This window comes from Budorcas taxicolor, chromosome 9 (genome assembly GCF_023091745.1).
Source record: "Budorcas taxicolor isolate Tak-1 chromosome 9, Takin1.1, whole genome shotgun sequence".
Classification (NCBI taxonomy): Eukaryota; Metazoa; Chordata; class Mammalia; order Artiodactyla; family Bovidae; genus Budorcas; species Budorcas taxicolor.
Genome location: NC_068918.1, coordinates 6,431,848 through 6,444,571, shown reverse-complemented (window position 1 = coordinate 6,444,571; position 12,724 = coordinate 6,431,848). Strand labels below are relative to the sequence as shown.

At 41.0% G+C, this 12,724-nt stretch overlaps 1 protein-coding gene across 1 annotated transcript in view; it reads left to right on the top strand.

Annotated features, from left to right (window-relative positions):
• The first annotated feature begins 240 nt into the window (after nt 1-240).
• Nucleotides 241-12,724, top strand: part of TMEM30A (transmembrane protein 30A) — a 39,434-nt gene continuing 26,950 nt past the window's right edge. Inside the window, exon 1 of the mRNA XM_052645577.1 lies at nt 241-666. Coding sequence (XP_052501537.1) covers nt 430-666 — 237 coding nt within the window. The 5' untranslated portion in view covers nt 241-429. The remainder of the gene's footprint in view (nt 667-12,724) is intronic.

The window sequence follows — 12,724 nt, the reverse complement described above, 5'->3', positions numbered from 1 at the left end:
CAGTGCGAACAGAAGCTTCCGCGAGCCGAGTGGAAGACGCGCTTATGGCGCAAGCGCCGAGGCCTCTTCGCCCCACCCTCCCCAGGGCCGCGCATGCGCCAACGTAGCTTCACACTCGGGCTAGCAGCACTCGCTTTGTCGTCACAGGGCAGATGATCGGGGTGCGCCCGCCTTTTCCCTCCCCCTTCCATCCTCCTCCCTTTCCCCCTCCCCTAGTCCCTCAGTCTTCTCCCTCCTTTCTCTCTCCCTCCCTCTGGCGTCCCCCGCCAACTCTCGCTTCCGGTCGGCGGCTGTCTGCGGAAGGGTGTCCCGCCCCTTCCGCCTGTACGGCGGCGGCGGCGGCGGCGCCTGCGCGTCTTCTGTCAGGGTCAGCAGGCGGGCGCCCTGGGCCGTCCACCTGCGCGTTGCGGAGCCGCACCCGGGGGGTCGATGGCGATGAACTATAACGCGAAGGATGAAGTGGACGGCGGGCCCCCGTGTCCTCCCGGGGGCACCGCTAAGACCCGGAGACCAGATAACACGGCCTTCAAACAGCAACGGCTGCCGGCTTGGCAGCCCATCCTGACGGCTGGCACGGTGCTGCCCACCTTCTTCATCATCGGCCTCATCTTCATCCCCATTGGCATCGGCATCTTCGTCACCTCCAACAACATCCGCGAGATCGAGGTGAGCGGCGCGGAGGCGGCGGCCGTGCGCGTTGGCGCCGCCGGGGAGCGGTGTCCCTCCTTCCTGGGGTCCAGGGGGTCGGGCGGGCCCTGCGCTTCCCCACCTTCTGTCGTCCTCAGTTTCCTCTTTCTTTTCCTACGGGTTTTCCTGAATTTGCAGCTTTGCCGGCGCTTTCTCTCGCTGTTTATCCAGTTGGGGAATGACTCTGTAATGCAGAGTGTGGGTCAGGGGAAGAACCCCCCTTTGATGGGCGGTTTGTGTGGTTTTGAACCTCTAACGGAGGTTAAAAAAGGAAAAAAAAAGAAAAGGAGAAGTGGAAAGAAGTTACATGGAGATCAAACTCCAGGAGAGTTGACACGGTCAGAGTGTCACTTATCTGTGTGGGGATTATCCCGAGTCACGGAGATCAACACCTTGGCCGTTGTCGGGGAAAGGACCCAGTGTCTTAGAGGCAATGATGATTTTTATGTAAAGAAGTTGCCATGTGGCAGATCACGTATTAGGACCTGTGACCGAAGTGTGTACAGTACTTTTCACGTTGAACTCACAGATGCTTTTACTTACAGGGGCGTGTTACCGGTGAAAGGTAACTTGACGCTTCAATTCCGGTTTTACTTTTAGGTTACATTGATTAATAATCATGCCCTACATTCGCCCTCGTCCCCCCTCAACCCTCCCACCCCGCCAGATTTTAAACTGAAAAAAAAAAAAAAAAGTCTGTGACCTCACAGGGAGAGTAATTTGTGAATTATTTCCTGAACGTCTTACTGTTATAAGACATGATAGAGAAACTTGCGGAAACATCTTGACTTCCGTCAGAGAAACCATCATCATAATATAGTATCTTCATACATCTGCAGTGGTGAAGATAGGTTGGTACAGAATGTAGATACTTTGTGTACATATCCAGTATTAAACATCTGCTCATCCTCTTTTCTTGACTATCTGAGGGTATGTTTTATCTGTTTGAAAGGGGAGGAACGGGTACAAAATTCTCTTGATTTTTTTCTGTTCTATCAGTTATGTCATTTTTTCCCCTTTTTAATTATACTAAATACTTTAAAAGGTATGCATGCAATTTAATAGGGCTTTCAAAACAACTTTATTTCAACGGCAGGAATAGGCATACTTTCCAATTTAATTAACAGTGTTACCTGTAAAAGCAGAATCATTATATTTTTAATTGTATAACGTGTACATTTCTGTGTTAGTAATACGAGTGTATAGCATAGTTTTAAAATCTTGTACTGAAAGTTCATGTTCAGTTAATAATGAAGTATCACAGTATGTTTTTTCAGTCTAACGTTCTCCTTTATCATTTTTATCTCCCAGTAGTCCTTCAAATGTAGTCCTTAGTGTCCTCCCAACTGTATTGTGCTGTGCTGTGCTTAGTCGCTCAGTCATGTCCGACTCTTTGAGACCCTCATGGACTGTAGCCCGCCAGGCTCCTCTGTTCCTGGAGATTCTCCAAGGCAAGACCACTGGAGTGGGTTGCCATGCCCTCCTCCGGGGGATCTTCCCAACCCAGGGATCGAGCCCAGGTGTCCCTCATCGCAGGCGGATTCTTTCACCGTCTGAGTCGCCAGGGACGCCCCAAACCTTTTTAGGACCACACATACCAGGATGTGAGCATAGTGGTATAATACAAGGGCCGTGGGCTCTAGGCAGGAGTCAGGCAGAGCTGGGTTTAAATTCCAGCTCAGCTATTAACTGGCTCAGTTTGTTGCAAAACATAATCGCCCTAAATTTCTTCACTTGTAAAATAGGTAAATAATTCCTATTTTTTGTGAACTGTGAGATTTAGAAACAAGATAGATAATATTCCTGGCACTACATTTATACACTAGTTACTGTATTGTGATGTCCGCTAATCAGGAGATGAGAAATGGAGTCAGAGGGGTTGGTATTTGCTAGTAAGCTAGAAAAGCATTGTAAAATTGAGACAGAAACCAAACCTGGATGTCTTGATTTTCAGTCTTAAGCTTTTACATTATACTGGGATCCTTATGTCTATGTTTTTAGCAGATATTAAGATGAAAGCAGCAGTAGTTTGGAATTTATATGATGAGTCTTTACTAAATTATCAGAACTCAATTTCTGTCAGTATTTACTATACTATGAAGGTAAATGTTAACTTTCTTTAAAACTTTCGGATTCTGAAATAAAGTTCTTCATGCTAGTTGATGAAATGGAAAGTTCGTAAATAATTTTCATGTATGTAATTCTGATTTCAAACTGTCTGAAGAGTCTACTGTAGCTGGATCTCATTAGAAGGACACTGAAGTTGAGTCAAGGCATTAGAGTCCAGCTTTTACTCCCTAGTTTGTGATCTTAGGCATGTTTTTGAGTCTCAGTTTTCATTTCGCTTGAAGAGCTGAATGATTCAGACTAGATGATCCCTTAGAGGCCTTGTTCAACTTTAATATTCTGTGACTTCCAACTTTAATGTGATTTTAAGGAAAATGCTGCATATTCAAGTTGGATCACCTTTGGAACTAGAGGAGATGAGAATTAAGAATGATTAGGAATTTTGTACCAATGCTCAGATACAGTTGTGCAAATAAATTTTTTTAAAATTTGATGATTGTGTAGAGAACTGGTTCTGAATTGAGCCTGGAGTTACTAGAAGAACCTAGGGAACTTCCCCTAAGCACACATACTTGTTTCTGACTGCTCCCCACCCTTTGTCAGTCACTAGTTTAAAGTTGAGGGTTATTAAAAATAAATATGTAAGAAGAAGTTCTTGGCAAGATTCACTTCCATACTACACGTTGCTCACATCTCTTTGGCTTATGTCCTCATTTTTGAAACTTTTAAGACTTTCATTATTGCACTCATCTCATCCACTAGTAAAGTAATGCTCAAAATTCTCCAAGCCAGGCTTCAGCAATACGTGAACCATGAACTTCCAGATGTTCAAGCTGGTTTTAGAAAAGGCAGAGGAACCAGAGATCAAATTGCCAATATCCTCTGGATCATGGAAGAAGCAAGAGAGTTCCAGAAAAACATCTATTTCTGCTTTATTGACTATGCCAAAGCCTTTGACTGTGTGGATCACAAGATACTGTGGAAAATTCTGAAAGAGATGGGAATACCAGACCACCTAACCTGCCTCTTGAGAAACCTATATGCAGGTCAGGAAGCAACAGTTAGAAGTGGACATGGAACAACAGACTGGTTCCAAGTAGGAAAGGAGTAAGTCAAGGCTGTATATTGTCACCCTGCTTATTTAACTTATATGCAGAGTACATCATGGGAAATGCTGGGCTGGAGGAAGCATAGCTGGAGTCAAGGTTGCCAGGAGAAATATCAATAACCTCAGATATGCAGATGACACCACCCTTATGGCAGAAAGTGAAGAAGAACTAAAAAGCCTCGTGATGAAAGTGAAAGAGGAGAGTGAAAAAGTTGGCTTAAAGCTCAACATTCAGAAAGCTAAGATCATGGCATCCAGTCCCATCACTTCATGGCAAATAGATGGGGGAAACAGTGGAAACAGTGGCTGAGTTTATTTTTCTGGGCTCTAAAATCACTGCAGATGGTGACTACAGCCGTGAAATTAAAAGACGCTTACTCGTTGGAAGGAAAGTTATGACCAACCTAGACAGCATATTGAAAAGCAGAGACATTACTTTGTCAACAAAGGTCCGTCTAGTCAAGGCTATGGTTTTTCCAGTAGTCATGTATGGATGTAAGATTTGGACTATAAAGAAAACTGAGCGCCGAAGAATTGATGCTTTTGAACTGCAGTGTTGGAGAAGACTCTTGAGAGTCCCTTGGACTGCAAGGAGATCCAACCAGTCCATCCTAAAGGAGATCAGTCCTGGGTGTTTGTTGGTAGGACTGATTTTGAAGCTGCAGCTCCAATACTTTGGCCACCTGATGCTGGGAGGGATTGAGGTCAGGAGGAGAAGGGGATGGCAGGGGATGAGATGGCTGGATGGCATCACCGACTCAATGGACATGGGTTTGGGTGGACTCTGGGAGTTGGTGATGGACAGGGAGGCCTGGCGTGCTGCGGTTCATGGGGTCGCAAAGAGTCAGACACAGCTGAGCAGCTGAACTGAACTGAAGGACTTTCATTGACATAATATATCAAATTACTAGGCCAAAGAAGACTTGTCCAGTCAGAATGCTTTCGTAATATAGGTTAAAGTGCTAAGATCAGAAATCCAGGTAAAAATCAGTGGGTCTTCATCTTTTTCCTGGAAAGTTTATACAAAATATTACTACTCTTGTAAAGCATGTTGGACTCCCCTAAAAAAGGTGTTTAGAAATAGATTATCTCGTCTCATTAGGTTTCTATATCTTGTTTAGCTGGGTTTTAGATTTTCTATTATCTAATAAGATAGAAATTTTTAGAAACTAAAATTGTTCATTTTTTCAGTCATAAAATATTTAATAGCTAATTAAAACTAAGATTTAATATCTTCATTTATTATTAGCAGCAAGAAATAAGTCTTTAATGTGGCAGTTGTAAGAGTCGGGAACATCTTTCTATTAATACCATAAAGGTAATGTTTTTCTAGTTGATGGTCCTTGTTTTTGAGGCAGAGATGTTAATTGAATAGTGCGAACCTGAAGAAGAAAGTGAAAGTCGCTCAGTCCTGTCTGACTCTTTGTGACCCCCATGGAATTCTCTAGGCCAGAATACTGGAGTGGGTAGCCTTTCCCTTCTCCAGGGGATCTTCCCAACCCAGGGATCAAACCTAGGTCTCCCTCATTGCGGGCGGATTCTTTAGCAGCTGAGCCACAAGGAAAGCCCAAGAATACTGGAGTGGGTAGCCTAACCCTTCTCCAGGGGATCTTTCTGATCTAGGAATGGAACTGGGGTCTCCTGCATAGCAGACAGATTCTTTATCAACTGAGCTTTCAGAGAAGCCCCTTCTATCCCTGATAGAAAGTATTCTTAACTTTTGCATTTTCACACGTTTATCAGTTTTAAGTTATATAGTTGTAAATTAATGATTAGAATCAAATGAGGACATTATTTGGAGTGATAGCATAAATTTAGAACTAAATATTTACTTCAAAATTAATATTGCTAAAGTGTTGTGTTCAACCTACATTTGCATTTCAAATTTTAGTGGAATAGCACTCCCACCCCCATGCAAACATGCTTGATTTGAGAAACCCTAATTCTCTTCCTCTTCACCTTATTATTGTTTCATTTATCACCCTCAACTCTGTTATTCTGTTTTTTTTCTGTTTCCTTAGTTTCTGACAAAAATAGATTTTTATCTTTTGATTTTATGCTTGTGCAGTTTGAATTCTTGGGGCTTCCCAGGTGACTTGATGGTAAAGAATCCACCTGCCAATGCAGGAGACTGGGATTCGATCCCTGGGTCAGGAAGATCCCTTGGAGAAGGAAATGGAAACCCATTCCAGTATTCTTCCCCGGGAAATCCCATGGACAGAGGAGTCTGGCAGGCTACCGTCCACAGGGTCACAAAAGAGCTGGACATGACTTAGCGACTAAACAACAACTTAGGTTCCTAGATTTAAGGATTTCAAAAGGATCTTCTGTATTTGGTATTCTTTGTTTATACTTAGCCCATAGCTAAGAGTCAAAGAAGAATAAGTTGCTCTGTAGACATGATTGTTAAAATTTAGATAGTTCATGTTGAGAAGTGTAAAGATTTTAGTAGTTAAATGAATTGCAGTTGGTTAGAAGTTGACTCTTGGAAACGAAGAGATTTTTAGCATTCATGTCATTTGTTTCTCTTGTAACTTTAGTACTTAGGGCCATGGTACGGGGAGGGAGGTGGAGGGGGCTCAGGATGGGGAACACTGTTACACCTGTGGTGGATTCATGCTGATGTATGGCAAAACCAATACAATATTGTAAAGTAATTAGCCTCTAATTAAAATAAATAAATCTATATATAAAAAAAGTAAATATGGCTAGCGAAACCACTTTTGTGAAGCCCAGGAACTGAGAGTGGTTGTACAGATGGACATTTGCAATTGAGTTTGATGCTAGAGGATAGTAACCTTGAACTCCAATAATATGAAATGTTATCTCCCCAAAATAATTTTATTCTTACTTGTAGACCTGTGTCACCAAAAAATTGTACACATTTGTTATTATATTTTTAATTCCATCAATTAAAATCTGTTATATAAGAACCTATATAATATCCTCAAACCTGCCTCTTAGTTTGCAAAGCATAAAATATTTACTTTCTGACCCTTTACAGAAAAGAATTTCCTGTCCTTGACTTGGAGTTTTAAAGAAACATACTGCCAAATTTAGCATTTGTTATAAAAATAGCAGTGTTTATTTTATACATTCTAATCCTCAATAATCTTTCAAGGTAGGTGTAGTGATCACTGATAATTGCTTGTATTCTACATTCTTTGTACAAATAAATGTAGAATACCTTAGTTGAATTTACCATTGATCTTGGTACAGGTAATATTATTATCCATGTCTTTTCACAGATGAAGTTTAAGCAACTAAACAAAATTGCTTTTGAAGTTTTTACTTCAGTTACCTTTTGTCTTCATTAGAGCCTCTAGAAAGGACAAGTAATTCTCTTTTATTTATCTCTTATTTTTTAATTTTTATCTTTTAAAGATGAATTCTTTAGTATGAAATCATTAGTTCAAGGGGTACTTAAAATGTTGTTTTTAAATTTAATCTAATTAATACTTAATATGGTTTACCTTATTACTCAGCATTTTGTTGAGTGATCTGTTTAAGTCTTATATTGATTTCCTTTTAAGTCAGATTTACATTCGAAAATGGAAGTTCTCCAGCCCTTATACAGGGTACAAATGGCATGTCCTTCAAAGTCCTCCTTTCCCACTGCATGAAGTCCAGTCAGCTTTCTTAAGAATGGAATGCAGTTTAAGAATTACTGAGAATTGTCAGTTTGATTTAGGAGAACAATTATAGTGGTAGCAGAAACAGAGCTGAGAAACATGATAACGCTTAAACTAGTCATCTCCATCTGTTGCTTTGCCTCTGGCTCTTTGTGTTTTGAATTTAAGCTGCCAGGCAGGTCTCCTGCTTGTTGTTCTGCACTGTGCCTTCTATGCTTTTGACATTTAATAGGCATTAATTTTTAAAATAAGGGAACTATAGTTCCTCTCCTATCTGGTAGCATCTTTCTTTCTAGGGTAAGTTATGAATTATTATCTTAAGTATAAGCTGTTTCTTCCCTAATTTTATTGAGGTTGCAATTGACAAAAATTGTATAGATTATATAAATTTTATATTTATATAGTTATATATATTGATACATATACATTGATATGCATTGTGAAATGATCACCATAATAAAGCTAATTAATGTGTCCATCACTTCCTGTAGTAACTCACATATTAAAAAGACAAGAGATAACAAGTGTTTGTGAGGATATAGAGGACAAGGAGCTCTTATGGAATGTAAATTGGTATAGCTGTTAGGGATAAGATTATGTTAGGTGCTCAAAAATGAAAATACAGAACTACCATAAGATCTAGCACTCCCGCTGCTGCTGCTGCTGCTGCTGCTGCTAAGTCGCTTCAGTCGTGTCCGACTCTGTGCGACCCCAGAGACGGCAGCCCACCAGGCTCCCCTGTCCCTGGGATTCTCCAGGCAAGAACACTGGAGTGGGTTCCTTCTCCAGTGCATGAAAGTGAGAGTGAAGCACTCCTACTAGGTAAGTTTTAAAGGAACTGAAATCAGTATCTTGAAGAGATACATGCACTCCCATATTCACAAACCTTGTTTTTGTACCCAGTGGATTTTATTACAGTTTGGATGTTAGGCCAGGCTGCCCTTGAATTTTAGTTTATGAAGGATATAGTGGGGTTTTGATGGTAAAAACTCATAGACTGAGTTAAATTTATCAAGAGTTTTAATCAGCATTGAGCATTTTCTATAAGTAAAGTGCTGCTCTGGGTATAGTATACCCAGAAAAAAGCTTGTGGACAGGGCCTCCTTTTTTTTTTCCTTCCAAGTAGTGAGCCCTCCTTAGAAACCTCACGAAGTCTTTCGGAGGAGATGAATCATACACATAAAAGGAACTGCAAGCATTGCTGGATGAGTGGCACAGATAGAATATGCCCTAGAGGTCCAAAGAAAGACAAGATTACACGTCTCCAATAACCGTGGAAAACTTTCAGGTGGGCTTTGAGCTGGAACTTGAAGAATAAATAGCACTTCTAAAGAGGAGGTTGGATGCATTCCAAGAAAGCAGATTTAGATGAGCAAAATTGTAGTAGCAGGAAGTCAAAAGGTGTAAAACGTTGGAGTGAGGGAAAATAAGCTGATGCTAGGTGGTGGATAGACTAGGTATTTGATGATAAAAGATGATGGTGTCCACTGTAGAATGATTGCAGTGAAGGGCAGTTAGATTTAGGGTGTATTATGAAAGTAGAGCTAAAAGAATTTTCTCATGTAGTGGGTGTGTAGCTGCTGCCGCTGCTAAGTCGCTTCAGTCGTGTCCAACTCTGTGCGACCCCATAGACGGCAGCCCACCAGGCTCCCCTGTCCCTGGGATTCTCCAGGCAAGAACACTGGAGTGGGTTGCCATTTCCTTCTCCAATGCATGAAAGTGAAAAGTGAAAGTGAAGTTGCTCAGTCATGTCTGACTCTTAGTGACCCCATGGACTGCAGCCTACCTGGCTCCTCCATCCATGGGATTTTCGAGGCAAGAGTACTGGGGTGGGGTGCCATCGGCTTCTCTGGTGGGTGTGTAGGGTGTGAGATAAATTGTAGAATCAGATCTAACTTGAAGATATTTTGGTCTGCATTGGAATGATGGGATTGTGATTTTGTAACCAAGCATGGGTTTGTATGCCAGGTTGCAGAAACTGACAGCAAGTATTTGCAGCAAAATGTAGGGTTTTACTTGTAGAGAGCCACGGAGGGGAGTGGGGGACAAGCCACTGCAACCTGGTCTGTGAGTTGGGGCGTTTCTTAAGGAAAAGAACAGAGGCCGAGATTAACGGTCATCTTGTGATGTTTCTTTATTTGCAGTTTTGAGGGTCAGGATGTCTCTGGTTTACGTGGTCAGTGGCTCAGGCATCTGTGAGCTCATCTTGTCCCCGAGAAACAGCCTGAGTTTGTGTGTTAATGACGGTGTCTATAAGAGCAGTTTTAGTACAGCAGTGATGTTATCAACAACCACTGTGATTTTAGTCATCTGACTCTGGTTGATTAGCATTCAGCTAGCACAGGCTTGAGGTCAGAGGGGACAAGAAAGGGATAAGTGTTGGATAGAGAGATTGATTAGTCATAAACTCAGGGAACACGGTTTTAGGGGGACGTGGCTTCAACTTATCAAGATGGGGAAGACCGTAGAAACAGTTGCGGTGTGATAGCAGAGGTTGGGAGGTTAGACGCTGAATAAAGAGTTCTGGTTCTCACTCGTTACAGTGAGATGCCTTTTAAACATCCAAATGGGAAATAATGGGTAGACAACTGGACAGGGAGAAGGTTGAGACTGGGGTCAAGTATTTTGAGGTTTCATCAGTGTAGATGATACACAGAGACATGAGAGAGAATGAAAGAAGAGGTAAAAAAGGAAGAGCATCCGAAGAGAGCCATGAGTCCCTCCAGTGATTGCAGAGGTCGGGGAGTGAGGAGAAGCTAGCCAAGGAGGTAGAAAAGGAACAGCTAGTGAGACCGGAGAAAAGCGAGGGAAATGTGGTGGTCTGGAAACCAGTTTCAAGGTAGAGCACGTGATAACTACGCCCAGGGCTGCTGCTACTAGTTCACGTGAGCGGAGAACTGGAAGCTGACCTCTGAGTTAACAACATGAAAAGCAGCTCTCGTGCAATGAATGGAGTCACCATCCACATGGGTTTCAAGGCAGAAACCCCAAAAGTCTTACTTGTCATCATCTTATCTCTAGCCACTAACTTCTGTAGATTTTACTTTCTCTGTATTTTTTGAAACAATTTTTCCCTTTATTTCTACCGCCTTTTTCTTTATGATTTTCATGTATTGCTGGGTTATTGTAATAGCATTTTATTTTATTTTTCTAGTTGGCATTTTCTTCAATCTTTCTGCACGTTACTGCCAGAAGCGTGCAGGCTAGTCTGAATATTTAAAAGACTGGTCTGAATATTTCATCTCTCACTTAACATTTCTTCTATGTCTGCCTCTAGCATTCAGGATAATGTTCAAAACCCTTAATGTGGAATGTAATTTTCTTCATGATAAGCTACTTTCTGTTTCTCTGGCCTCATCTCCTACCAGTCCCCTGCGCTTTGCTCTAGTCATAACTGTTGCAGTTTATGAAATGTGGCATGTTGCTAGATCAACCTGAAATATGCTTCCTTTCTTGTTCTACCCCAGTTTTCAAATTTCATTCCTGTCCCACCTGATATACTGAATAAATGGATGCTTCTCTCCGGTTTCAGAAGGACTAGCTTATAACCTGGCATAACATTATTGAATTATATTTTTATATTACTAATTAACATAACTTTCTATCCCACTATTATATAAGTTCTCTTGTGGCATGAACGATGTATTTTTCCATTATATATTATCATCCTGGCATCTAATAGAGATAGTTCCTGGAATCTAATAGAGATCTAAAATGTTTAAATGAATGAATGAATAAATTCCAAATATGATGCCTAAATTTTGAGTTTGGATGCTTGGGACAATGGTGGTACCATTTATAGGCATCAGAAGACCACTGTTGGGTGTGAGGTTATGGGAGTCAATGAACCGTGACTATTTTTTTAACTGAAATTTTTAGTGAAGTGTAACCCCCCAAATTAACAAGTCACAAATATCTGGCTTAATTTTTAAGAGCTCACCATGGATTTGAAATACCATGGAGATGGTAAGAGTTTCAAGTGAGAAAGAAGAAATTCAACCAAAGGAATACATCTAGGAATATGAAAATGGGACTTGAGGGTGGAAATAAGTGTATAATGTGTACCTTATAATGTATGAAATATGATATGAGGCCGCACAAGGTTATTGTCAGAAAGTAGCACTGGAGACAAAGATAAAAGCCACTAATATTTGAATATCAGTTATATGACTGTATAAAACAAAGCTTTATGTAGAAAAGACCTGTATTTCCTTTAAATAGAAATCCTAGTTTACTCATACTGATTGCTTATCTGTTCCTTTTCTCTACCCTCTTGTATAGATTGAAGCATGATTAGCAAAGCCATTTTCACCAGTTTTGTCCTAGGCAGTTTTTATAACTTGATAGTTTAGTAAGAGTTTTAAGGGGTAAACTAAACCTCATGTTGGAATATGCTTTTTTGTTTGTAAAAATGCATTAAATGCCAGATGTAAAAACTTTGTGTGTGACAACTTAGTATAACAGAATTCTATTTCAAACTCTGAAAGTTAAGGTGTTCCTGAAATGACATCCACCTTGCCATAACCAAGTTGTTGTTTTGAATCTGTATTTTAGACAAAAACTATGAAGATTTGCTGGTACTGTTTAAAACATCAGCATATTCACGAATGGTGCCAATTTTATTTTTAAAACATAACGTCTTTTAAATTGACTTCCATGTTTCCAAATGATTGTACAGTAGGGGCAGGCCAGTCTTATATGAAGAACAGCAATTTTGGAGTTAGACAGATACGATTATATCACTGTTACAGACTGAATTGTGTCCCTGTGAAAGACACGTTGAAACCTTAAGTCCAAGTACCTGAATGTGACTTTATTTGGAAATCGAGTCTTTGCAAATGAAATCAAGATGAGGTTATTCTGGTGGGCTCCTGTTCAGTATGTCTATCTCGTGTCCCTGTAAGAAAAGACAGGCATAGAGTGAAGATGATGTGAAGAGAAGACATGGGGAGAATTACGTAGCAGCAGATGTGGAGGTGGCGTGATGCAGCTGCAAACCGAGGAATGCTGGCCGTTGCCAGAAGCAGGCAGGAGGCAAGGACCGTTTCTCCCCAGGGTCTCAGGGAGAATAGCCCTGCCGGCACCTCAAGTTCAGACTTAGGGCCTCCAGAACTGTGAGAGAAGAAATTTCTCGTGTTCTAAGACACCTAGTTTGCAGTAATTTGCTTCACTAGCCCTCAAAAACTAATAATAGTCATATATTAGCTTATTGGTTCTGGGCAGTCATGTA